Source organism: Oikopleura dioica, chromosome XSR (assembly GCF_907165135.1).
Source record: "Oikopleura dioica chromosome XSR, OKI2018_I68_1.0, whole genome shotgun sequence".
Taxonomy (NCBI): domain Eukaryota; kingdom Metazoa; phylum Chordata; class Appendicularia; order Copelata; family Oikopleuridae; genus Oikopleura; species Oikopleura dioica.
Window position 1 is genome coordinate 6759340 of NC_137294.1, and position 26488 is coordinate 6785827.

The 26488-nt window shown below is 42.5% G+C and overlaps 7 protein-coding genes across 8 annotated transcripts; all 7 read left to right on the top strand.

The window, feature by feature from the left end:
• The first annotated feature begins 1401 nt into the window (after positions 1 to 1401).
• Positions 1402 to 6396, top strand: LOC145707213 (tyrosine-protein phosphatase 10D-like). Its single transcript, XM_081784705.1, has 12 exons — positions 1402 to 1903; positions 2001 to 2658; positions 2727 to 2983; positions 3028 to 3175; positions 3437 to 3512; positions 3979 to 4188; positions 4373 to 4811; positions 4861 to 5129; positions 5175 to 5255; positions 5300 to 5563; positions 5607 to 5723; positions 5768 to 6396. Exons 1-12 carry the CDS (start codon positions 1558 to 1560, stop codon positions 5924 to 5926), a joined length of 3024 nt encoding a protein of 1007 aa, XP_081640831.1. The 5' UTR covers positions 1402 to 1557; the 3' UTR covers positions 5927 to 6396.
• A 1888-nt stretch (positions 6397 to 8284) lies between these two features.
• LOC145707228 (cilia- and flagella-associated protein 52-like) lies at positions 8285 to 10930 on the top strand. 2 transcript variants are annotated; one of them, XM_081784719.1, is made up of 12 exons: positions 8285 to 8332; positions 8473 to 8587; positions 8633 to 9088; positions 9132 to 9373; positions 9419 to 9614; positions 9659 to 9828; positions 9873 to 10054; positions 10097 to 10226; positions 10271 to 10384; positions 10427 to 10609; positions 10653 to 10751; positions 10798 to 10930. In XM_081784719.1, the coding sequence occupies exons 2-12, from the start codon at positions 8476 to 8478 to the stop codon at positions 10846 to 10848; spliced, it is 1935 nt and encodes a 644-aa protein (XP_081640845.1). In that variant the 5' UTR covers positions 8285 to 8332; positions 8473 to 8475; the 3' UTR covers positions 10849 to 10930. The 2 variants fall into 2 exon arrangements, with proteins under 2 accessions (XP_081640845.1, XP_081640846.1); XM_081784720.1 differs by having other exon boundaries at positions 9879 to 10054.
• Positions 10931 to 12826: 1896 nt separating this feature from the next.
• On the top strand, positions 12827 to 15758 carry LOC145706457 (aspartate--tRNA ligase, cytoplasmic-like). Its single transcript, XM_081783865.1, has 10 exons — positions 12827 to 13226; positions 13391 to 13561; positions 13636 to 13743; positions 13786 to 14092; positions 14136 to 14332; positions 14377 to 14625; positions 14670 to 14831; positions 14874 to 15092; positions 15136 to 15379; positions 15420 to 15758. The coding sequence occupies exons 1-10, from the start codon at positions 13114 to 13116 to the stop codon at positions 15573 to 15575; spliced, it is 1926 nt and encodes a 641-aa protein (XP_081639991.1). The 5' UTR covers positions 12827 to 13113; the 3' UTR covers positions 15576 to 15758.
• Positions 15759 to 15964: 206 nt separating this feature from the next.
• On the top strand, positions 15965 to 18926 carry LOC145706456 (RNA-binding protein 26-like). The gene is made up of 12 exons (XM_081783864.1): positions 15965 to 16061; positions 16106 to 16275; positions 16317 to 16474; positions 16518 to 16680; positions 16721 to 16843; positions 16883 to 17064; positions 17111 to 17201; positions 17246 to 17512; positions 17589 to 17657; positions 17704 to 17922; positions 17964 to 18204; positions 18250 to 18926. Exons 1-12 carry the CDS (start codon positions 15986 to 15988, stop codon positions 18429 to 18431), a joined length of 1941 nt encoding a protein of 646 aa, XP_081639990.1. The 5' UTR covers positions 15965 to 15985; the 3' UTR covers positions 18432 to 18926.
• A 444-nt stretch (positions 18927 to 19370) lies between these two features.
• Positions 19371 to 23659, top strand: LOC145706453 (attractin-like). The gene is made up of 11 exons (XM_081783860.1): positions 19371 to 19563; positions 19607 to 21469; positions 21509 to 21903; positions 21944 to 22113; positions 22159 to 22296; positions 22335 to 22441; positions 22488 to 22576; positions 22619 to 22821; positions 22867 to 22968; positions 23016 to 23276; positions 23321 to 23659. Exons 1-11 carry the CDS (start codon positions 19478 to 19480, stop codon positions 23426 to 23428), a joined length of 3522 nt encoding a protein of 1173 aa, XP_081639986.1. The 5' UTR covers positions 19371 to 19477; the 3' UTR covers positions 23429 to 23659.
• Positions 23660 to 24362: 703 nt separating this feature from the next.
• On the top strand, positions 24363 to 25438 carry LOC145709040 (uncharacterized). Its single transcript, XM_081786725.1, has 3 exons — positions 24363 to 24806; positions 24850 to 25103; positions 25197 to 25438. The coding sequence occupies exons 1-3, from the start codon at positions 24586 to 24588 to the stop codon at positions 25436 to 25438; spliced, it is 717 nt and encodes a 238-aa protein (XP_081642851.1). The 5' UTR covers positions 24363 to 24585.
• Positions 25439 to 25454: 16 nt separating this feature from the next.
• LOC145706854 (uncharacterized) lies at positions 25455 to 26488 on the top strand. The gene is made up of 4 exons (XM_081784304.1): positions 25455 to 25627; positions 25673 to 25811; positions 25861 to 25938; positions 26059 to 26488. Exons 1-4 carry the CDS (start codon positions 25608 to 25610, stop codon positions 26158 to 26160), a joined length of 339 nt encoding a protein of 112 aa, XP_081640430.1. The 5' UTR covers positions 25455 to 25607; the 3' UTR covers positions 26161 to 26488.

A 26488-nucleotide genomic window follows, 5' to 3' on the forward strand; every position in this document is an offset into this window, starting at 1 on the left:
TCCACTTTGACTCCATCCTTGTTTCCACCATAATCAGAATGTTTTTTATTATCTGTAGTCTCTTCTTTGTTTTTTCGAGATGAGGAGCATGAGTTGTGCGAATAGCTCAGCGGGTTGCGGCTCACTTGCCCCCGAGTGTAAAAGCCAAAAAGGGCTCAATGAGCGGACAGCGACCATTCAAAATCCAACAAATTTTTAAAGATTATCCCTTGTTATAAGAGAGAACTTGACCGGATCTTTCTAAGCAGAGAAGACAGAACAGAATGCTCAGAGAAGCTTGGAGGACGCAAAGGTGCGCTACGCCTTACTGAAGTGTTTGTTATCATCTTTGTTATCAGTTATATTTTTACCATAATTTTGGCGCGTCCGCGATAAACGGCGAGAAGGTAACTCATAGAGTTACTTTAAAACTTCCACCAAGAATTCAGCATCGTTGACAATTAATCGATTGATAAACGTTAAACGTGCTAATGATCAGAGATATAATTTTTCCGATCTAACTGTTGCGAGAAGCACGTTTTTTACAAGAACTGAACAGAAGATCGAACTTTGAAAGTCGCGTCCTTTGTAACCCAATACAAATTATCTTCGACTTGTCTAAACAGAGCTCTTTCGTCGAACATAAATTCCGCTATTTGGTACATTCGTTTTCTCGGAGAATGCCACTCTTGAATAGTGAGAATTTTATCTCAGGCAAAGAGTATCGAGGTCAACAAGGGTTGTAGATATTTTTGTTGTTCTTGATTATGTCCAAACGTAAGAAGCTTGCTTAGTGATGTTGCTATCTCGAACTAAGCCCCTGGTTCGCCTGGCTGGACCGATAAAATAATGGGAACATATTGTCCGCTTGCTATCTTTCTATATTGCACCGGTTGCTTTCTTCTTTTTGATTCTTCGCGCCAGTCTCGCGTTTTTTTACTTCGGCCAGAGAAACACCGCTCGATATTCAAGAGAATTTTATAGGAATGAATGAGAAACGATGAACATAGAATCCATCGTCCGTCTTTCCGTCTTTTTATTTCTCTGTCTACTCGAGAAGCGATTTGTTCACGGGCAAGATGAAACTGCCAGCCCAACGAATTCAACCACTCGATCACCGACAAGTCAAAATGAAAAAACCGCAAAATTACTCGATATTACGGCAAAGGAAACGGTTTATTTTGATCCCAATTTTATTCCAAAAACCTTGCCGAGCTTAATTAAAGAACTCATAAAACAATGTTTGAGGATTATAAAGAGGTTTTAAAACGAGACCGTCAAATAGTACAATAGCTCGTCACCCGACGCGTTTGCAGTCATCACAGTAAAGGAAAAGGGTTGAAGGTGTCGCGGCGGGGGCGCCATTGTTCACGTCAGCCTCTGATCAAAATTATCGCCGTCTCCTCACCCTTGTTCAAGACAGAACCTTTGTTGATTGAGAATGTCAGCCTCCAAAACACGAACACCTTTGTTACGAAGAAACTGCCCCAAAATCAACCTGGGGAATTCGAGTTCTCATTCGACGCAAACTTTGCAGGAAACCAGCTTACTTTTGTGCTCTTCTCAGTAAACGATCCGATGAACATGATTGCAAATGAGACATTTCAACTAGCACCTGCTGTGCCGAGGCTGCGAGTATCTCCGGATCCACTGAGCCCAAAGAAAGTGCAAATCGAACTTTCCCCTCCGCTTGGCGAAACGGCCTCGACTAGGGTCGATTCATACAACTTCTGGTACTTCAAAGAAAACGAAAGCTCAATTCTGCGGGAGAACACAACTATATCAGCGAAGATGCCGAAAACGTTCTCTGTAGTGCACCCGGGAAGCCTCTACCATTATTACGCTCAAGCTGTCGTTAATGGTGTTCCCTCGGAATCTACGAAAGTTGATTTTAGAATTCCGCCGCTGCCCGTTTCTGAACTTGGTAAGCGTTTTTACCCTACAGAGAAATCCTTACATTTCTAAATTTACGTAATGACGAGCTTGTTGAAATGCGAACGTTTGATTAAGATTAATTTCAGTTGTCGACGCTGTAACCAACTCTACTATTACTCTGTCATGGACGAATCCGCTAATGAGCGACTCAGATTTTGATTTCGTGGACATTCTTGTTCCCGGAATCGTTCCTAAGCAATCTGTTCCCGCGGGCACGAACAACATAACCCTCACTGGGTTTTCCGGCTCAACACTAGCAGATATCAACGTCTTCACGAGAACAGCTGATCCCGTTCCATCCTCGTCAGCACCTGAAATCATATCTGTTTATACTATCCCCCCTCGAATCGCACCCGAAAGCTTTAATGCAACGCAAGTTCCCAATAAAAGTGCAATCGCAGTTCAATGGGAGCCACTGGGAGTGTTTTTCACCAAGTACAAGATCATCGTCGAATACCTGCTCGCAAGGAGGCCGACGAGGAAAGAAATTCTTCTCAGTCCAAAGACAACCGAGTACATAATCAAGTCCGATATCGCCTCGGTCATTCCTGGAAATGTCTACAGAGTCTCCATAGTCGCATTGAGCAAAACAAACGCAGGAGGCGATGATGACCAAGAAGTATCCTCGTATCCAACCTCGCGAATGGTGCTTATTCTTCCAGAGCCGCCAACTTACCTCAGCGTCAATACTAAGAAATCATATTCCGAATCCTTGACTTTTCAGTGGTCAGACATTAACATGGGGTATGTAAGATTAGGGAATGTTGATTAATTACTCGAAACATGAGTGCTAAACTTACTGTTAAATTCAGCCTTTACGATTACTATCTGATCAAATGGCAGCCGGACTTAGATTGTCCGGCCAAATTTGAGCAAGAAAGGACTTTTACGATTGAACAAGCGGAGAAGTCAAGGGATGTCCAAACCAACTTTGTCCAGTACAAGATCGACGGGCTACATCCATATTGCTACTACGACTTTAGTGTTAGATCTGCTCTGAATTCTACGTCGTCGCTTTACACCGGCTTTAACGAGAACGACCTAGTTACCAGAGAAATCACAGTTACAGGTGCGAAACAGCTCTCTTTGAGATAAACCCCACCTTTCGATTAGGCAAAACGAACGCAGAGCTACCTCCTCTTCTTCCCCAAAGAACCGACAGACTCAATTTGGACATGTCAAAAGTCAATATCGGCAAAGGGACGATTTCTTTCGAGATAAACAGTTTGCCATTTTCGGATGATTTCGGGCCATTACTCAGGTAAATAATGCTGCATCTGGTATTTTGCGATGCTACTTGATGACAAAGAAGGAGAATAGAACCGGATGAGTCCTTCCGGCGAGGGATTTAGCGGCTTTGACCGGCAATCGTTCTCCTCTTTGTCTTCGATTCAGCGCCGAGGGGCGTAGGCGCTCGTGGGAAAAAGCGCTTTGCTTTCTTTTCTCTCACGGCTTCGGCGATTTCGCTGAACTCAAAAGCCTCATCCAAAATTTAATACTAGGAAACATGGCAACTTTTCAGATTTGCAGTTTGGGTCCGAAAAGACGCTGGAGAAAGTGAACTCAAACCGCCACCGATTCCAAAGCCTTGGATAAATGTAAGTGGAAAATATAAAAGATATGCTTATATTCATTTTTTTATATCGAGCAATAATAAAACGCAAGAGAAAATAATGAAATTTCGTTTTAAGTAATAACTTAATCTCGTTGCTCTGTGTTCTTGTGATTGCTGAGTAAATACTGTCTCTAGGGCTTCTTTATCTCCATCATGGAGACTCCATGACCGAAGTCGTGTTAGAAACAATAACATTTCTATGTTATTACTCTTTATGATGATTGCTAGGAAACTCTCATTCGGCATAAAATAGGCTTGAAAATTTAACTTTTATACGAGTATTCGGAATATTACTTATTTTTTTATTCTTATAAAGGCTATCAGTAATAGCAACTATACTGAGACAATAAATAATTGGCTAAAGTCTGGCAAGAGTGACATATCAGCTCTTTGCGTGATTATTTGAGTGATTAGTTCGCGTGGATAAGGCCGCAAAGTTGTGCGTTTAGGACAAGAACCGAGAGTGGATCGCGTTTTGGGTGAAGCTGAAAGGCGAGAGCCAGGGCCAGAAGAAACAGAAGCTCGTGATCGGCGACGGAAAAGAGAGCCAGAACAAGGACAGATACTACAAGAACGCGCCACTTGAGTCCGGAGAAGAATACAGAGTTTCCATTCAGGTGGAGAACGAGGCCGGAGCAAGTGCTCTTTACTACTCTCAGGTGCGTAACAGACACAAATCTTACTACTCGTTCTTTTCCTACAATCTTTGTGCTACTTTTCAATTTATCAAAGACTCCATCCAAAACTGATGATTAGGTGTCTGTTGAACAAAGGGAAAGTCTTTGTTTGCTCTGGCGGATCTTTCGAAATTTTCATTTTACAGCTTTGAGAGAACAAATTTAGCCGATCAAAATGAATGATGCCAAGAAGGCGATCGCCATCGTTATTCCAATCGTCGTCGTGCTCATTGTTGCGGTCATCGTTCTATACTATGTCCTGCGCCGACGACAGCTGAGTACGCCCAAAGAAAATGCGAAGAACCAAGAGCTCGGCCTTGCGAACGGAGCGTCTGGCCCTGGTGGTGGTCATGTGAATCCCGTTTTTACACAAGACAGACCAAAAATTGAGCTAAATAGCGTTGACCGGAAGTCCAAGGTCATCCAGCTCGTCGACTTCAAACAAGTCTATGATGAGCTGAGGCAAGACTCGAGCTACAAATTTGCCGGAGAGTTCTTCGAGCTAAAGGAAGTCGGCAAAGATCAGACAACAGAGGCAAGCTTGCTCTCCGCCAATAGGGGCAAGAATAGATACACTAATATTCTAGCATATGACAAAACCAGAGGTGCGTTTCTGAATCGTTTCTTGCTTAGTTGTTAAACTTTTATCTCTAGTGAAGCTCGGTGCAACTGATGACGATCCTGGCTCCGATTATATCAACGCAAACTTTATCGCTGGAAACAACTCGAAGCGGGAGTTTATCGCTACGCAAGGGCCCTTACCGGGCACAAAAGAAGACTTCTGGCGAATGTGCTGGGAACAGAATACGCCTATCATCGTCGCCCTTTGCCAAGTAGTGGAGCGAGGAAGAATCAAATGCGATCATTACTGGCCATATGACAGTGATCCCGAGTGGGTTGGTTCTGACCTGCAGCTCGTAATGGTGAGCAACTTCAATTAGAAAAAGGCCTAGAAATGAATTTTCTAGGAACGGGAATCGACCCTGCCCAACTGGACGGAACGTGACTTCATTCTCACAAAAGGCGAAACAAGCCGTCGTATCAAACAGGTAAAACGAAAAAAGTGGTTCACTGAAGTAGTCGATATATTTAGTACCACTTTACTGTTTGGCCAGACAACGGCGTTCCGAGTAGTTTGGAGCCGCTTGTTAAATTCGTGCGTCAAGTTCGTTTCGAAATGAACAGATTCCTGGATCGCGGGCCGACGATCATTCACTGCTCAGCTGGTGTCGGGAGAACTGGCACTTTCGTTGGATTTGACAGGCTTCTTCAAGATTACGAAAACAAGAGTTATGTTGACATCTTCGGCATGGTCTACGAGATGCGCATGTCTCGTTGTCTCATGGTTCAGACGGAGGTACAAACTCGACTATTTATTAAAAAACTATCGAAATTCATAGGCTCAGTATATCTGTCTACACGAGCTTGTCTACGACCTCCAAATGGGCAAATACAACTTTGATCGGGATAACGGCGCCTCCGACAACTCGGGAGAAATCAAAGCCGATGTTGACACGGTAACTTGCCTTTTCTCTCTTCGAAACATCTTCGATTCTTTTAGATAGGAGCTGTTCACGCAGGGTTCAGTAACCCAGCTCTACTAGACACCTCAAGCTCATCGTCCGGCTCGCTAACAAGCGACGAAGAAATAATTCTTCCGAAGCCGCCTATAATTGAGCCAGACGAGAATTCTCACCAACCTAGCGAAACCACTCAATAATGCTGCCTCCTTGTAAAAATCAGTTTTTCTATCATCGCACCGATTCCTTCTTGGAAGTATCATTCTTCCATTCTTTCAATGATAATGACTTATTTATAAAGCGTATATGACTCGTAGTAGAGACAAAAAGCTCCGAATAAGACCCCAAGAAGAAGCTCCCTCCGCTGACTTATCATATACAAGTTTCTCTATATATGTCCATATATAGTATATTAAAAATACTACCTATTCTAGTTCTTTCTTAAGCGTTCAAGTACATACAAAAACTAAAAAACACTTCAGACCTCACTTCAGTATATAATCAATTCAAGTTCTCGCTCCTCATTTTCCGTGTGTTATTTCTATTTCAATTGCACTCTGTTTATTCACAATGTACCCTTAGCTTTACTTCTTATTTGTAATTAAATGTTCTGTCGATTGCTGAAAAGTTCTTATTATTCGCACTGTATCATCAATTAAGAAGAAAACAAAGAAAAAAAACATTCAAAAACAGTGTTTCAATCATTTAGTATTACTGTATGTCGCAGTGGCTAAAAAACTTTCGATTTCGTTTTCGACCTGGTCTCGAGGATAAAATAACTGCGAATAAGCCAGGGGAATAGATCTTATAGGGACAATTGAAGGGGACATCATATAAACAACAAATCTAAGCCCTAGAATAAGAAAACAAAAGTTCTTCCCGGTGTAGAAGCGGATGCATTCAAAGCAACACTTAAAAGAAAGGGATGGACTGAAAGTTTTTTCTGTCGAAAAGGCCTTGCATAGTGCGCTCTTTTTTCATCCCAAAGCTTGACAACTGGGTGAATATTTAACCTTTGCTGCGGAACAAAGCGAAGGGCAAAACAAAGAGACGTTTTTCGCGAAATTTGGTTTCGAACTTTCGATTGGGCCCTCGTCGATTGAGAACGCCGGGCGTGGGGTCTTTTTAGAAAAAGGAACAATCGATAAAGGGACGCTTGTTGCGCTCTATCCTGGGGTCGTGTATCGTGCTTCGGGGCCTTTGTGTGTGAAATACCTTAAAATTTCGCATTTGATAGCATGACTAATAACAAACGTAAAAACTTATTCAAAGAGAAGTTACTTTTCACAACGAAACGCAAGACCCGATCTTTTTCCAATCACTGAATAACGATGTCATCCTTGAATGCATCGACAAAGTCCATATCGATGCCAAATTCAAAGGTCTCTCTTCAAGAATATTCAAAAGTTGCGAGAAGCGCGATCGCATTTTTCCAGGCACTTTTGTTCGAAATTTTTCATTGGCCAATTTTAATAAGGAATAGAAATTCCAAATCCTAACCCCCCATGTTTTTGTGCTCGTTAGAAAGAGCATAAAAAGTTACGTCAGAAAAAAATAGTTTTAGGGGCTGAGTCATCATTAATGACGTCATGGCGGCTGGTTGAAGTTCCAAAAGTCCCAAAAGTTGGGACCCCTCTCATTTTTTTTATAGAAATGGAAAATTTGAGTTCAATATATCAAAATGATCGCCTTGACCTACTCTAGGTGAAGAGCTATATATGAAAGATCCAACTCAAGAAAAAAAATTTTTTTTCGATTTTTTCAAAATTTTTTCCGAAAAATATAGCTCTTCACCTAGAGTAGGTCAAGGCGATCATTTTGATATATTGAACTCAAATTTTCCATTTCTAGAAAAAAAATGAGAGGGGACCCAACCTTTGGGCTTTCGGAACTTTAACCAGCCGCCATGACGTCATTTGTGATGACTCAGCCTCTAGAAATATTTTTTTCTGACGTAACTTTTTACGCTCTTTCCAACGATCATAAATAAATGGGAGGTAAGGATTTGGAATTTCTATTCCTTATTGAAATTGGCCATTTGCCAATTTACTTTAACGAGTATTTCTATCAGATAGATTGGCGTTTTAATTATCTTTTTCGAATTAACAAACTGGCGTTTCAAGTGCAGACACAACTTGGCTTGACGCGAGCGTAGCTGGAGATGCATCGGGAAGTTTTCACTTCTTTAGTTGTCTAAACTTTAGACTCTAAACGTCCTAACACTGGGTGAAAACAAATTAGCTGCTTAATAGCCTGCTTAATTTGGGTCATTTGGTGAATAATCGCATATCAACGCTTCCTGCCAATGTTTCTTATATCGAGCTTGACATCGAGAAAGCGTCTCTAGAACTCGATCACTGGGATTCGGGTTACTTATTCGTAATTACTCATTTATATAGAAAATTAAGTGAATCACGACCATAGAAAAAAACCCTCGAAAAAGCCCTTTCTTCCTAACGTGCAATACTCCCCATCGCCGGAAATACGAGTTTGTGGGTTTCGGTACTAGAAAAAAATCAAAAAAAGTTTCTAGAAGTCTCTTCGGCATTTTATTTACTCGTCGTAGGTCTCATTTAGTTTTAACCCCGGTCCCTGAAACTCATAAGGTAATGATTTTAACCGCAACTCAAAATGAGACTGTACGCGATGGAGGACATTCAATCCCGCGCGGAGATACTTTCTGACTATCATACTGTCGTTGTGTTTTCCTGATTTTTGCGTTTACTGATCAGCAGCTTCTTTTCAGATAATGTCTGGCGAAGAACCTCAAACTGATCCATGTGAGGAGTGCCCTGCTCTTAATCTCCAAAGAATCGTTGGTTTCAACGGATCCGTCAAGAATGGTCTCCACCTTATTGAAGGTATCTTTTGAAATAACCTTGATGTTAGCAAAGTTCTTTGCTTAGGCAAGCTGACCGGCGACAAATCGCAGACGCCTTCGATGATGTTTCCTTTGGGAGCGTCGTGCATTATCGAGTCAATGGATCGAAACGTGAACAAGCAGCACTTCTTCCGTGGACACTCTAACCCCGTCTCCGCCATCGCCGTTTCTCCCTGTGGCAAGTTCCTCGCATCTGGCCAAGTGACACACATGGGCTACAAAGCAACCATCAACGTCTACACTCTTGTAGATCGACAGCCTTATGCTACCTTTACGCTTCACAAGGTCAAAATCGAAGCCTTGGCATTTTCTTGCGACTCAAAGTTGCTCTATTCTCTTGGAGGACAAGATGATGGCTCCGTCGTCGTTTGGGACATGGAACAGAAAAAGTCCATCTGCGCTAGCCCTTGTGCTCCCCAGACCGCCGGCTGCATTCGAGTCCTCGCAGCGTCCCACCATGATCCTTTCTCCTTCATTACTGGTATTTGCTAGCAATTAGATTCGGTTAAAACTATATTCCTTAGCCGGTGACAAATCTATCCGCGTTTGGACCGCAGACCTCAAGAACAGAAAGCTAGTCCCAGAAGACTGCAACCTCGGCGTTCTGAAGCGAGACGTTCTCTCCGTTTCCATTGATCCCCAGGATAAATATCTTTATTGCGGTACTACTACGGGCGACGTCCTAAAGATCAACTTCGAGACAAAGCTTCTCGTCAACACCGGCCCCACCAAGAACCTTATTAGCTTAGGCATTGGCGTCGTCAAGGCAAGGCGATACTAAACGTGCTTGAGAAAAATTAACTCTCTTCAGGAACTGAACGGTAAATTGCTCATCGGCTCAGGAAATGGCGATATTGCCGTGCTCGACTCGGAAAAGAACTACAGACGAATTTCCTCCAGCAGCCTTCCCAAAAACAATGCTGGTGGTATTACCTCACTCGTCATCAACGAAAATCAAATCTTTGTCGGAACTAATGCCAATAACGTCTACAGAATTCCATTTTGCCGTGAGTTATTTTCTTTTGAATTGAAAGACTGACTCGTTTTTTAGCCAAAACTCTAACTATGCCTGGTGAGCCTGTTCTGCTCAAGACTTGTCATAAGAACGACGTCAACGATGTCGTCTTCCCGGCCAACCAGAACGAACTCTTCGCCACCGCTGGAGTCGGCGACGTCCGGATCTGGCAAACTGTAACTGGCAAGGAGCTCCGACGGATCGAGGTAAGCATAATCTTAGGACCTACAGGCAATTTAAAACACATGAGATTAAGGTGCCCAACATCACCTGCCATGCCTTGGCCTTTTCACCTGATGGTAACTCCCTGGTCACAGCTTGGTCCGATGGGCGGCTCCGAGCTTACTTGCCAGTTTCCGGCAAGTTGATATATGAGGTCCCTCACGCTCACCACTTGGAAGCGACTGCTCTCGCCATCACGAACTGCAACACGTAAGTTTTCTCTCTTCAAGTACTCTGCTAATGTTGATTAAGGACAATCATATCGGGAGGTTGTGAGGGTGCCATCCGAATCTGGCGAATCGATCTCTCCAATCCAGCCAAGCCCGTTGTCAGTCTAGAAGAAACAATGAAGGAACACAAATGCAAAGTCACCACCATCACGGTATTCCGTTAAGTATGAACCGGTCTTTAACGCTCCTTTTTTAGTTGAGCAAAAACAACAGAGAATGTGCTACTTCCTCAGAAGATGGAACTTGCATCATGTGGGATCTCGCAACTTACAAGAGGAGCCAAATGGTTATGGCAAATACTCTTTTCCAGGTAAGCTTCTGGCGTCCGTAAAACGCTCAACTAGCTCTTCAGTGTCTTGTTTACAACTACGAAGAAAACCAAATCGTAACGTCTGGCACCGACCGAAAGATTGCCTACTGGGAGACTTTGGATGGCTCGCCTATTCGAGAGCTCGAAGGAAGCATGTCCGGCGCCATTAATGGAATGGACATCACTCAGGACGGACATAAGTTCATCACTGGTGGCGACGATAAGGTAATGATAGATGATGTCCATTTTAGGAATTTTTGTTTTTTAGCTCGTGAAAGTGTGGGACTACGACAGTGGAAACGTCACCCATGTCGGCAGAGGTCACTCTGATCGAATTCTGAAGCTTAAACTCTCGCCTGACAACAAGGTAAAAACCAACCAATCTTTTCATAAAACTTAATGTATCTTCTTAGCATCTCGTTTCTGTTTCCTGCGACGGCGCTATTGCAATTTGGCGACTATGATTTCAGTAATCGAAAGAACTGCGCACTCTATTTTATTACTCTTCACTCTATTTTTATAATTCAATAAAGTTTATATTTTATATTTAACAAAACTCTTCTTTTTGTCCTTGATTTCATGTTCTCTATTGATTACGATTGGAGTTAGAAGCTCTTGAAGAAAGAGAAACGAAATTAGAATCTCTGGTTATAGATATGAAAAGGGCGCCGACTTCGACCCTTACTCATGAGAATTGGAATCAGGAGGACGAGCCAGAAGAAGCGGGCACATTTCAAAGGTGATTAAATAATGATGTAGTTCTGGAAAAGTAACCTTAAAACCATAAGGGCGAGTAGTGAGCAGGTCAAACAGCGTGTGATCGCGAAGGCGCGTCGCAGACGGAACTTGAACACCTCTAGCAATCCCTCCAGTCAAGAGTCAAGTCAAGGGGAACAGAAATCTGCTTTTGCTGGATTCGGGGCTAAGCTCAAGCCAAAGGATTAGTATTGACTGATGCTCAAGAAGTTAATTAGAAGACATAGAGTTTGTTTAGTTTCCATTAAAGCATTTGTTTCGAAAATATGCGTCCTCAATTCTTGCAAAGGAAGACTCCCCCGTTCCTTCGATCGCATCTCAAGATGCTTCTCAAGAGTCGAATAGCACTGAAAGTACAGAGAGCAATAAAGAAAACAAGAGCGAGAAAACGGCGGACAAAGAAATCCTCAAGCTCAACACAGCGTTTTTGAACAGCGTGAAAAAACACTTTGACGAAGAACCCATTTGCGACTTTAGTCCCATGTTTGAGGATTACAACGCTCACATGGCGAAAATTGACAAGGTAAAACCCACACTAATTTCATGGGCGAAAGACTTTATATGATGACTGTCAGTCATTGTTGGTAAAAATGACGAAAGTTTTAATAAGCTTTTCAGACTTATAAAACCGTCTGGAAAGAGCGAGGCTCGTCCACAATCGTCAACTCAGAAACAGAAGAAACTGAAGAGCCAACTACTGTTATCGAGAATAAACCAACAAATAAGCTTATTTCCTCTGTTTCGAAAGATAACGACAATGGTTACTCGAGCGCACCGTCTAGTCAAGATAAGGAAAAAACTGAGCCCGAGGCACCAAAGTTCTCTTTCAAACCAAGCGATCCTGAAAAAGCAAAGAAATTTTCATTCGCCCCAACAGAGTCCAGTGACCCTCCAAAATTTTCCTTCAAAGTAAAATCCACACTGTTAGCAATTTCTCATATTATTCTAGCCCTCGAATGGCTCTTCAGAAGCGCCGAAATTTTCTTTCAAATCGAGTGAGCCCGCTAAAAGCGACCCTGCGAAGCCTTCACTGTTCAATCTTGGCGGTACGTCAAAAACAGACAGTGGCGAAGCTAAACCAGCTTTCACTTTCAAATTCGGATCTGGTGCTTCGTCTCTTGCTGGTGGAGCCGCGCCTAGTTTCGGCTTTGGTGCGCCCCCATCATCAGTCGCCGCTCCTCCAGCGTCAACCGGTGGTGAAGGGGATGAGGAATACCAACCACCTAAAGTAGAGGAGACTGAATTTGACGACGAGAAAGACTCCCTTTACACCAAAAAAGCAAAACTGTTCTATTCGAAGGACGGAAACTACAAAGAAATCGGTATGTTCTTGCACAACACATTTCCATTATTTATTCGATTCAATCCTTAGGGGTCGGCAAACTTTTTGTGAAGCCGCTGGACGGAAATAAAGGGCAGATCCTGGTGAGAGCTGATAACACGCTTGGAAACATTTTGATGAACGTTGGAATACCTAAAAAGCCCGAGCCAAGCGCGGTTGGAAAGAACAATTGTCTACTTCCGGTATGTCAGCGTTTGTACGCTTATTTGCTCACTAGAATATCAAATAGCTCGTGCCGAACCCTCCGATCGACGGTGTTGATGGTGCTATTCCGATTCTCATCCGCGTTAAAACAGGAGAGGACCGTGATGAACTGATAGAAATAATCAAATCCCGCCAAAACGAATAATTCTATTCAGAGATCTCTTAGCATAATTTTCCATCGCACTCATGTCTATCCGGCATTGTTCATTAGCTTAATTCAAATGCCACCGTATATTTGCTCCTTCTTCTGATGATGAACCATTTTTGTTACAAACGAAGTTTTGATTGTTTTTGTTATTATTTCCTGACCTCGCAGACTTTTCTTGTTGATCATCTGAATTTAGGCTAAATTCATAGATTGTATAAAACTAAGAATAAACCTTGAAAAGTATAGAATAATTACTGTTTCAGATAGCCACTGCCAATTATGTTACTCTCAAATTTCGTTCGTGCTTCTACGCGAGTCACATTATTACGTTCTCCGGCAAATTTGACCTTTCGAAATTCTCAAATTCGATCTCTAATGCTTTCACACACAAGGTGAGAGAATACAGCCCCGACTCGAGCATCAAACGAACCTCGCCATCCATGTATATCTTCCTATTAACAATTCATGTACTCGCTAAAATACCAAAAAATAATAGAAAGCATGCTCGTCTACTAACTTCGTGTCGAGTACGATTTTCATCTTATTCCCGCTTTAGAATGGCTGACAAACCAGAAGCAGTCGCGAAAGCGGCGGAGATCACCGCCCAAGGCGAAAAGGTTCGAGAATTGAAGACTGCCAAAGCGGAGAAGAATGATATTGACCAGGCCGTCAAGATCTTGCTTTCTCTCAAAGCTGAGTACAAAGAAATCGCTGGATGCGACTACGGGTAAGTCCTAAAGCGGTCGCAATTTGACTGCTTTTTGTTTTGTTTGTTGAAAAATTAATAAAGCCACTTCTTAGTCCACCAAAAAAGGAAAAGAAGCAAGTCGAGCAAAAAGTAAACTTGGAAAAACAGAAAGAAAAGGAGGCCAAAAAAGCAGCAAAGAAAGCTAAGGCAGCTGAGCTTCGGTAACTCTCGGTTCTTCTAAAACACCTGCATCATCGATTTAGAGCGAAAGAAAAGGCCGAGAAAGGGATCAAAGAAGATGCAAAGCCTCAGAAATCTACCGCAAAAGTTCAAGATGATACAGAAGAGAGCATAAAGAATTACGGCGATTATGGAGTTATCAACTCATCTGAAGTCATTGACAGAGATTTCGCTTCTGTTGGTTCTTTGGATGAAAAGATGGACAAGAAATCCGTGTGGGTGCGCGCTCGAATTCATAACTCAAGAGCTCAAGGATCCGCCATGGTTTTCTTGACTCTGCGAGAAAGTCAATACACTTGCCAAGCTCTTCTCCTTGCTGATATCGAGAAGGTATAACCTGATTGGTGGCGATCATTCTATCATAGATATTCAGGGAGTGTCAAAGCAAATGTTAAAATATGCAGCGTCGCTATCAAAAGAATCGATCATCGATATTCACGCTGACGTCGTAAAGAGCCCAACTAAAATTGAGAGCTGTTCTCAGAAAAATGTAGAACTCAAGGTCAAGAAACTCTTCGTCGTTTCAAAGTCCTTGCCGATCTTGCCCCTTCAAATCGAAGATGCCTCTCGGTTAGTTACACTAAAAATAACAACAAAATCAGCAATTCATTAAGCCCAGAAAAGGCTGACGGGGAGCCAGATGACGGCCTCGTCCGAGTCAACCCTGATACTCGTTTGGACAATCGTGTTTTGGATCTTCGGACAACAACGAAGCATGCTATTTTCCGAATCCAAGCTGCAGTTTGCCGTCTCTTCCGAAATCATTTGTCCGAAAAAGGCTTCACGGAGATCCATACTCCAAAGATCATTTCTGCAGCTTCAGAGGGCGGTGCGAATGTTTTCACTCTTTCATACTTCAAGCGGTAAAAAAAGAAAACTTATTCTTGCTATATTTACCTCTACTAAGTGATGCTTTCCTTGCGCAGAGTCCACAGCTTTACAAGCAGATGGCAATCGCTGCCGATTTCGACAAAGTGTTCACTACCGGTGCTGTTTTCCGAGCTGAGGACTCCAATACTCATCGGCACTTGACGGAGTTCGTCGGCCTTGACATGGAAATGGCTTTCAAGTAAACCAATATATATTTACCTCGAGAATAATCTTGACTTAGATATCATTACCACGAAGTTCTCCGAGAAATTGGCGATACTTTCATCGCCATCTTCAAAGGTCTTCGTGCGGAGTGTCAACGAGAAGTCGCGACTGTCAACGAGCAGTATCCGAGAGACGAGTTCGAGTTCCTTGAGCCTTCTCTTGTCCTTGAATTCCCGGAAGCTCTCAAGATGCTCCGAGAAAACGGCGTCGAAATCGGCGACGAGGATGATTTGAGGTATTCTAGGAAAGTGAAATTACAAATTAACGTTTCATACTAGCACTCCCGTTGAGAAGTTCCTCGGCAAGCTAGTCAAAGAAAAATACAATACTGATTTCTACATTTTGGACAAGTACCCACTCGCCGTGCGTCCTTTCTACACTATGCCTGATCCATCTGATCCTCGATATTCCAACTCATACGACATGTTCATGAGAGGAGAGGAGATCTTGTCGGGCGCCCAACGTATTCACGATCCCGACCTTCTCATTGAAAGAGCACTTCATCATGGAATCAACTTAAAAGTTTGTCCAACATTCTATTCCCATGAATATACTTTTTAAGCACATTGATGCTTACATCGAAGCCTTCAAATACGGTTGTCCTCCCCACGCTGGTGGTGGAATCGGTATGGAGCGAGTGACGATGCTCTACTTGGGTCTTCATAATATTCGAATGGCGTCGCTATTCCCCCGAGATCCCAAGCGATTGACTCCCTAGAAAAGATATTGAATGAAAAATCCTCGAATGCTAAAGGAAATCACCGCCAAAGTTCTGTTCCTGACTAAAAAACTGTACAGTAACAATTTCTTTGTGCTACTTTTTTATTTGTTTGTGATATTTCCTTTTCCGGTGGCAACTAGTGGTAAATAACTATAAGTAATAAAACATAGGGATAAGTTATCTGTTGATTACTGAGATTGTGTTTAATATTCGGGCTAAAAGTGGTAAGTTAAAGCTACGCTTATTTTCCCTAAAAACGTGGGAATGTAAATGTTAGGGAGCGTTCTCACCAGGCGTATTTTCAATATTTCAACTAAATTGCTCAATCTTTCGATTTAACAAAAGCTCAACCACTCGAAATAAACAAATGTATAAATCTTAGTACTTATCGTATCGTACTGAGAATCATGGCAGTTGTGATCGAGAATAAAGATGCATTCAAGTCTTGGCTGACAGAGACTCTGTCCCCCATCTGTGATGCCGGTAATGCGGATTTAATTTTGACAATAGCTAACGCATTTTGATAGACCCAAAAGCGCTTGCTAAATACGTGCTTGCGCTTATCGTCAAGAAAGATCAGTCCGAAAAGGAAATTCGCAAATTATGCTCGGATCAGCTTGAAGTCTTCCTTCAGCGCGATACGGAGCGCTTTATTGACAAGCTTTTTTATACGATCAAATACAAGGACTACTTGAAGGTAATGCAATTTTAGAAAGTTGTAGTTTGACTCTTATTTAGGATACAAGCAAGGAACCGTCTAAAGACTCGTCTTCGCGAGATCGAAAACGAGATCGAAGTCCTCGTCGCCGAAGCCGCTCGCGAGATCGAGGTGATCGTCGACGACGGAGCCGTTCGAGAGAGCGACGGCGAAGATCCCGATCGCGTGATAGAAGATCGTATGTATTCCTCAATAATATAAGAAATCAACATAGCATTCAGTCGATCCAGATCTCCCCGAAGAAAGTCTTCGGACAAGGTGAACACTCATCGAGCGCAATCGCGTTCCCCGCCTCGTTCCAAAACTACGAAGACGAGTCAGAACGGAAGCTCCAAAAAGAGGGACCCCTGCACTGACTACCACGAAAAGGGTTACTGCCTAGCTGTAAGTATTTTATTCTGTGAATAGTTCCTATGTTTTATAGGGAGATCAATGCACCTTCGATCACGGTGAAGACGCAATCTCCATTGACTCCGCCAAGCCGCCACCACTGCCAAACATGTCTCTTCCACCTGTCCCCCCTAACATGCCACCACCTCCTCACATGGTAAGGATGTTACGCCGAAATCAAGCTTAATCGTCATAGATTCCTCCTGGAATGCCTCCAATCCCACCGTTCGGTCTTCCACCTGTACCACCCGTAGGAATACCTCCTTTTGCTCCACCTAATATGCCGCCTCCTGTTGTGCAAGGTTTAACAAGAACTAAAAATGGCAATGCGCCAGGCCAAATTTCAAGGACCGTTCTTAATCCTCAGCAAGGATGCAGGTAAAAACAGTTTCTTAGAATATTGAAGGAATCGTTTCATTTTCAGTCTTGAAGTTCGAAAGATTCCTGTTCACGAAAACACTATTCAAAAACTCAACGATCACTTTTCGAAGTTTGGTCAAATTACAAATATCCAGGTACTAATTAATATTCACGCAAATATTTCACACTTGTCCCCAAGGTAGCCTTTGGGCACCCAGAGAACGCGCTCGTCCAATTTGCGTCGGCGGAAATGGCCAACCGTGCGTATCAATCGCCCGAGCCTGTGCTTAACAATCGCTTCGTGCGCGTTTTCTTCTACCGACCGCCACCAGCACAGGTGCAAAAGGGCAATATTGGCCAGCGCGTTGCTCGAAAACGCCCTAACTCAGAGAACGCTGAAGAAACCACCGCGATTGATGAAACCACTATCGGCGAAATCAAGCGAACTGTCACTAATGTCACTGTCGAAGGAACAGATTACAAAAGAACAATCTTTGAAATTATATTTTTTTCTCAGTGAGATAAAGTTTTGTAATCCCCAAGAAGAACCCAAGATTGTCGAAGAAGCAAGAAACAAACAAAAAGAGAAGCGATCAGAAGCTGTTCAAAAGGTTAATTACTATCCACTTTTAACATGTTCCAACAAAACTACTTCAGAGCATCGATTTGAGAAATCAGTACACTGGCCTTTTAGAAGGACAACAAGCCGAGCAGAAAATGTTGATTAAAATGCTAGAGAAGGGCAACTTAGGGCCGAAGAAGCGCCAAGTCGTTCTTGACACTCTAAAGCAGTTGACTAACTCCATTGATCAACGAAGATCCTCGATAAAAGCGCTAGAAAGAGACATTGAGCTCTCTGAGAGACGTCAAGCGAAGGTAAACTTCTGATGTTAGTTTAAGAGCTAATGAAAATTAAGGCTGAGCTGCGGCGGCCTCGTTCTCAACGTTTTGCGCAAACTGCTACCCTTGACCGACGACCGCGGCAGCTGCGAATCACCGGCTTCAAAGAGAGCGAGCGCGACGAGTGCATTACGCATTTTGCCCAGTTCGGAGAGATCGCCGATATCTCGTTCGAGGAGGAAGGTGTCACCATGATTGTTGAGTACAGGACTAGACAGCAGGCAGAAAGTGCTGAGAACCGGGGAAAATCGTTCAATGGTAAGAATTGTATGTTCGTCGCTTCGTTTAATTGATGGATTCCAGGGCGACAGTTGGTGCTTGTTTGGCATAAGCAAGAAGAAGGAGATGGCGAAGATGATCAGCGGGATGAACAGGACATCGAAGATATCGAAGATATCAATGACACTCTCGATCTCGAGTCAACCCTTGATTCCGCTAAACCTGAAGCGGAAGCTGAAGAAGAGGAAGTATTGGCAGCGAACTAGCGCTGTTTTTGGTTTATCGACTGTTATTATTTTAAATCTGACTGATCCTTTACTACCAAGTTCTCCTCTCCTGAACTACATCTGAAAGCTTCATGAATTCAATGTCACTTATTTTTGGCCATTTGAATACGCGTCCACAAGTAATGCATTTTCACCTGATAATTTACTATTTGACTAAGACAATGACACCTTAAAGTTTCACCCTTCGTAGCTGATTTTTATTGTATTTAACAGTAATCGTGCGCACTCATGTTATCGTCCCCTTCCGACTTTAGTCCCCGTCTAGTCTATTCATCGTGCATCGAATGGCGCTTAAATTGAGTCCATTTTGCATATTTTTTTTATATAACAGAAGCCAGTGTGGTTACTGTTTATAGATTAATTAATTTGGTCTTACAAATCAATTACTGTCATACGTACGTTTTCTCATGTATCGGCACTCCTTCAGTACTATTTTTTATTCGACCCAAAGAGCAATAAAAGTGATGCACGTTATTTCAAAAGCCGTTCGCGAAAAGATCTGGCGTTAAACATTGCCAGCACTTGAAAAGATAGTAACCGCAAAATAAATTATCGATTATCAAGTGTAGATTATTCAAAAGACCTGGTCTGGCAGCCAGCATTAAACTTGTAGATACACAAAACAATGTACTTTCCCCGAGTCTTAAATTAGAGAAAAACCGGGACTGTGCATTCGTTATCGAAATAATGCCACACTCGATTTCGAAGAGTTTTACATGTCAAAAAAAGATCCGGGTAAAGCACAAAAACCGGCAACTAATCGCCCAAAAGATCCAGTGAACATAGATCTGGCCTAGACTTGTGGCGCTAAATATTCCGGTTTAGCGAAAAGATCCGCTTCTTGCGGCACATGATTCTTTTACTACTTTTTATTGTCCATGCGTTAGTATCGTTTTCGTTGAGCTGAAATAAACGGTAAACCATTTAGACTCTCAAGCGTGTCTGATTTTCGCGATTTCCTGCCGAGTTGACCTTTACTCGGCCGGATCACTGTCAAAAATGAGGAACTACGACACGCATGCTAGATGATTCGCTTCTTTACGCTAAATGGCCTACTCGCCACACTCGTCCTCGTTCTAGCCAGGGGATCGTACGACTCTATCTCCACAAGGTACACGAATAATGTCCGGACATAGTTTTTAGCCATTTTCTAGCGATGGTAGCCGTAAAAACTGCAACCGAAAATGCGAAAACGGCGGGAGTTGTGCGATCACGACCAGCGGTACGCAGTACTGTGAGTGCGCGCCCGGCTGGACCGGCGAAGATTGCTCCATGTGCTCCGGACGAGTAGAGATGCAAGCGTACAACGAGCTGCAACAGATTCACGACGGAAATCAGAACTACTCAAGTCACCAAAACGCAAAATGCTCGTGGTTGGTAAGAGCCGAGCTTGACGATGCTGAGAAGCCACTTCCAATCGAGATAAATGTGACCTTTTTCGAAACTGAATGCGGCTGGGATCACTTGTACATATACGATGGCACGTCTTCGTTAAAATCGACTTTACTCGCCTCCCTCTGCGGAATTTCGAACAATCCTCCGCTCCTTTACGCAACATCTGGTCATGCATTTCTTCATTTTTATTCCGACATGGCATACAACATGTCTGGCTTCGATTTAACCATCCGTTCAATTCCAAAGATTCCCGAGCCTCTCAATCCCTTACCAGCGTTAGTCGAAAATACAGCCTTTGGACTGCTCACTCTTGACCGATCTATTCTACCAGAAGAAATGATTGCTCGATCGCTGCCATCATCTGCGCGAATAGGAGCAAAGATATTCTTTTGGGGAGGCTATCAGTTCCCGGACGTAACAACTGCTCCTGATAATGCAACTTGGCTGATCGACATAGACGCGGCCATTGAGCCGAAGAAATTACAATACTCTTCTCCCCCAATACGATATGGCGCCCCAATGACCATTTTCAAGGAAAAACTGGCTTTAATCTATGGAGGAGCAAAATTTCCAGATTATCACCTGTTCAACGATCTATGGGTTCTCGACACTTCGCAAAACATCGGCTGGACTCAAGCAAAAGCGACCCCATACTCAGATGATCAGACAGAGGAAAAACTTTTTACAATGTCTGGCCATTCGATGGTTACTGTAACTTTTGGAAACGGCACTGAGTTGATTCTCTGTTTTGGTGGATATGTCGGAGATGCTGGCTTCGTCTCTTTGACAATCGAGTTCATTCCCCACGATGAGAAGATCGATCAGCTACTCTTTCGATATCCAGAAACGCTTGGTTTCCGAGTTCCTGGCAGTTACGGTCATTCTTCCGTCGTTGACCCAGAAAACCCAACTCATGTATATTTGTATGGAGGATTTCAAAACAATAATGTGCGGAACGAGTTGGTTTTATATGACGCAACGAGTAGAATTTTCAGCCAACTGAGAACAGCTGAGACAGCGTCGAGAAGGTGGCTTCATGGAGGCGGCATTGTCAATCGTCACTTGATCTTTCTTTCTGGCAACGCACACACTGATTCTACTCACAGCTCGGGTACCCTCTGTTTCTCTGATGAAATTCTGCTCTATTCGATTGAATGTGGAAAATGGACTACTTTTAAGTCTTCAGCCAAGTGGTTTCCTCGATATGGCTCAACGGCTCTTTCGTTTGAAGATCGGATTATGCTCATCGGAGGCTATAACGGAGAGTTGAAGAATGAGATCATCACCTTTGCCCCTTCCCAGATCCCAAATGAGTGTTCAGTTGTGACGAGAACGAATGACGATTCATGTGAACGCGTTGAGCATCCTTTTGCCGAGAGTACCTACTGTAGCTCGTGTGTATATAAAAACAGTCAGCGTGATGACGGATGTCATTATTGTGAGGATTCGTCTGCGCCTGACAAAGATAGCTGCGCTGCGTCGCCGGAGAAGGGATATAGAAACACGAATAAATGTTACAGCAACGTCCGCGACTGCCCAGATTTTAAACAGTGGACATGTAGCCTATCCCATAAACGCTGTACTTCGTGTATAACATCTGGCTGCTCCTACGTTGTGAAAAGGTAGCAATATTCTTAACCATTTTTCTTAAATGGACTTAGTGATAATGAGAAACGACACTACAGCTGTATCTTGCCGGAATCGCTATCAACAACGAGCAATATCACTCGGCACAATACTCTTGATTCTTGTCTAAAAGGTACAGACACGACAGAATTCGAGTGTGGAGTCTTTAAAACTTGTGGCGAATGCGTCGGCGAAAAGAATAATTCTTCTTGTATGTGGTGCGGAAGACTTGGTGTCTGCGTCAGCAATGAGGCTTATGTTACGTCTTTTCCATTTGGGCAATGCTTTGAGTGGTTTAACAAAGATCACTGCGATAAGACAGAATGCGGAGGACACAAAACCTGTAAAAGCTGCCAAAGCGATCCTCGTTGTGGTTGGTGTGATGACGGAACGCAAACTGGATCCGGCACCTGCATGGATGGAACCCTATGTAAGTTGTTAATACATAGGAAGATTTTAACCTTCTTTAGTCGGCTCTAGTAAATCCGCTACCTCTGTCTGTCCGGCTAACAACTGGTTTTGGATCCATTGCCCGAGTTGTAACTGCTCTGGTCACTCCAAGTGCGACCGTAACAACCAAAACGTCTGCTTAAACTGCGCACAAGAAAACACAGCTGGTGCAAACTGCGAACGTTGCGCGGTAAGCGAAATCATATATGAATGCATTATCAATTGTTATTACTAGGAGGGCTACCACGGCAATGCATTGAATGGTGGAATTTGCGAAGAGTGTAAATGTTCTAAGAACAGCAAGGGCTGTGATTATAAAACTGGCAAGTGTCACTGCACCACGAAAGGCATTTCTGGCAAACATTGTGACGAAGTAAGTCTTTGCCTTTTTATCTGTCCTAAATTTTCTAGTGCAATATCGGGAATAAATACTGGGGCGATCCAGAAAACTCCTCCTGCTATTACAATATCACTGGTGCATATGCATACAGCTTCCGTTTGAATAAAGACGACGACAAGTAAGTTAGCCGATGAATAAACGGAATTTAAAATGCATCGGTTTAGAGCTGTCACAGCGCTGAATTGTCATGTTATTGAGCTGAAAGAGGAACCGGATATTGAAGTCGAAGTTACCATCGACGACAATGCTGAAGGTATCGATGGAGCTCAGTGAGGCATCAGTTTACTTTTTTTAGGTTTCAATATGACAAACAAATTCTTCATGGTGAATGTAACGACATTTTTGCCCAACGAGAAAGAAGTGCTCATCAATGGCTCAACTAATGCAACAAAAAAATACGTTCTCAATGTATCACATAAAGAGTACAAGTTTGGGAACGAAACCCAGCGCGCAATGCGTATTTATATCCATGATTTTTCTACACCAATATTCATCAAAGTATGATATTAATCCAGTTTCGTGAGCTAACAACAGTCTTTACAGGTTCAAGTACGCCAACAGAGCAGAATGAGTTTGTTGACGTTCTTTTTGGTGTTTTTCGCTTGCTTCCTATCCCTGCTTTTGCTCGCTGTTATAGGCTGGAAGGTAAAATAGAAAAGAGTTGACGTGGGCCCTTGCTGACTACTTTCTAGTTGAAAACAATGTACGACCTGTATCTGCAACGTCGAGCGGTTTTGAACGAGATGCGCGAAATGGCAGCGCGTCCATTTGCTCAAGTTCATCTCTCAACCGAGAAAACCATTGTTGACGAGCCACCCCAGCCTGTTTGCTACGAAATACTCGAAGACCAATCTGCGGCAGTCGCAACTTCATTTCTTCTCTTTCCCCGGCACCCTGATGGCTCGCCTCCTGTTGGATTATCATCCCTTTGCTTTGGCTCAGTTATGATAGCCGTAATTAACCACCACTGTTAGCGTTAGAGTAACGTGTTTTTTAGTTCGAGGAGAAATTCGAGCAAAACCTACTACTGCCTGTGCCACCGGCGCTTTCACGCGACGGTGTCGACAATCCAACTTGTACCGATATTGCCCCCACGCCGACCTAGTTTTACCTATTTTCAACAGAAACTGAACATGTCTCCTGACCGTTCAGCGCGATCAAAAAACAATCACTTCTACTAAGCGAGATTTTACCTGCCGAATAAAGTAGCTATTACTACCGATGGACGATTTTGTTCAATCCTGAAGTTCCATCTGCATCTAACACTACATTTACGAAAAGAAAACACTCGAAAATCTCTTAATTTCTGTATAATAACTATGCTCGTTCAAAAGAATACACTGAGATCATATATAATTTAATCCTTGAGCTCGGTTTTTTTGTTTTCCTTTGCAAGGCATGTGCATGAGTATCCAGAGTCCAAATGCTTCTGAATTCAGAAAAAGCAACATGATAACGAGGATACCTTTGAGAATAAGCGCCGTTAGGCTTCTCGGCCGCACTGCTCGAGATCCAACCAAAGCGATCAAATTTATAGCTGGAACGCTGGTCGCTTCTGTTTGGATTCAGATCATCCGTCAGTAATGGTTTTTCCCGGTCGTGTGTTATTTCTCGCTCGAGTATAGTATTCATATTTACTCTTAGTATAAAACCAATGCTCAGTGCAACGCGCGTTCCCAATATTGTAGGACAGATAGTACCGGCGCAGGACGCGGCGAGTCGAACGACCAAGGACTTTTCAAAATTAAGTCGACCCCGTTAGATGATCAAAAGTTGCTTGGCTCACGATCTGCTGTAGTCGAGTCTTTATGGAATGATGTTGAGAATGGATTTCTTCCCTTACAAAAGTTTTCGCATGTGTTGAAAGAGCACGATCTCAATTGCTGGTTAAACTTCTATCGCCTTTTTCGGCCTGATGATATTGCTGAATTTATGGCTCAATTGAAGCAAGATGTAAACAGCCACGGGCTATCAGAATATAACTACAGTTACTAAAATATTCTTTCGGAGTATACCATTTTTTATCCCGAACAAGTGCAATGCAAGCAGTAGATCGTATGAAAGAATTTTTCTCTTCTGAAAATTGTGAGATTATTTACGGAGAACGACATGTGCAAAGCTGGGAGTGGAACACTGCAGCGATTCCTTTTTCTTTCAAAAGCTTTTCTGAATTCGCAAGATTTCTCTCAGAGTCAGAAATAAAATTTCAATGGCTTAGGAATAGTTTTCATATACGCGAATAAAAGATAGCATACTGAACTTATGGAAATTTCTCAAAGTTGCCTTAGTGAATACAGTAGTCTTGTAGCACCGGAAACGAAGACACCGACTGACGATCTCATCCGTAAGCTGCAATTTCGATCATCAGATGAGCATCTGATCCGCATGCCACCTCGTCAACTTTCGAGTTACGTAGAAGATGATAGTCATCGGCTTATGCCATGCTTCACCAAATTCCAAATAGAACGGATAGATCACTACACGTAAATGAAAGTTATGTTACACTGGTAGTTTTAACTTTTTAAGCGACTCATCAGTTGTTACTCTGTTACTGGATCGCCGTCTCATTCTACCTACGAGAGCTCCGATAAACAACCTACAAGAAGCGGAGATGAAAACTTATTGGAGAGACTCTAACACGCCTCACCACATTTTCAAAGAGCCTCACATCGAAAGACTTAGAATCGTTCATAAATTTAATGAACATGGAAAAATCATTCAGTGGTTGTGGCACTATGAAGATAATGACATCTCAGAGCTTCCTATTTTGTCGCCAGTGGGTAAGTTATTATCTTTATCAAAATGCATGCCTATAGTTAGGGGCTACTAACTTCTGATTTCATAAACGTTCATAATACTAAAATCTCTTGAAGATAAATTCTACCAAGACGTCCATTTAAAAATCACGACTTATCTAAATGAGTACAATGAAGAAAGAATCAGTCGAGCTGCAAACTCAACTCATGTCAACCAAAATACGGAACTTTCTAGACTGTTTGGCATTTCTCCTAAAACAATTGCTATCTCTAAAATTGAAAACTTTGACAATTCGCAAAAAGCAGCGACACTAGCTGATAAATTGTCTTCGAAAATGTATCCTCCGTGTTTCTTTTAACTCCTATTTTAGAATGGTTAAAAGAAAAGTAAAGAAAGAGCGAAAATTGAGTGAGTACCAACATGGACTGCCTTGCTTAGCAAAGATTAAAGGGTATCCGTGGTGGCCCTCGAGAATCGATTTCGTCAGAGCTTCGCAATGTCCTCATCGTCTACAGGGGCCAGTTCTCATGGCAGAACGCGACTTCAAGTAATTCTCATCAGAACACTCCCTGTCTTAACTATAAGTTTTAAGGCACCCTGTTTTCTTTTACGGAACGCACCAGATCTCCTGGATCAACTATGAAAATTTGCGACCGCTAGATTTTGAAAAGGCCAAGGAATATTGTGATGGTAGAAAAAGAACAACAAAAAAGCTGAAGATAGCTTTCCAGGTACAAGAAAAGTTGCCTAATAATCTTCCTTTTATATCTTTACTTACAGGAGGCGCTGACCAAACCATGGGTAAAGCTTCAATTCGGGGACGAAAACGGAGACTTTGTTAGAAAGGAAAGATCAAAAGTAAGTTCGATTCTTAGCTTTTTAACATGATTATCAAATCTGAACATCAGAAATTTCTTTTCGCAGTCGCCAATCAATACAATTCTACAGAATACACCTCCAACTAAATCATTATTTTAGACTCTCGAATGGACTCAAAGATGGATAGATGGCGCGACTGAAGAAGTGGAAAACGAGAATGAAGACTGGCAAGCTTTGACGCGTGTTAAGCCTTTACAGTAAAAAAAGTATAGAAGTTCTTGAAGGAACGTTGTCACTAGAATATTTTAACTTCTCGCTATGATCACTCTAGGTCACCCTTGTCATAAATTTATATAATCACTGCCACTGTTCAATATTTTTCAAAATTAACTTTTTTTTTCTAAATAGTTTATCTTCAAGGCCTTCGATTTTTCTTTCGAAATTTCAGCGCAATCACTTTCAATATTGTATAGAACGCTGATGAAATGCTTTTTGTAATTATAACTTCTGATGCAATGATTACTCTTTCCGTGCCTGTATTAGTTTTTGACTTATAACGAAGGTTTTATTCAATTCAATTTTTACAATG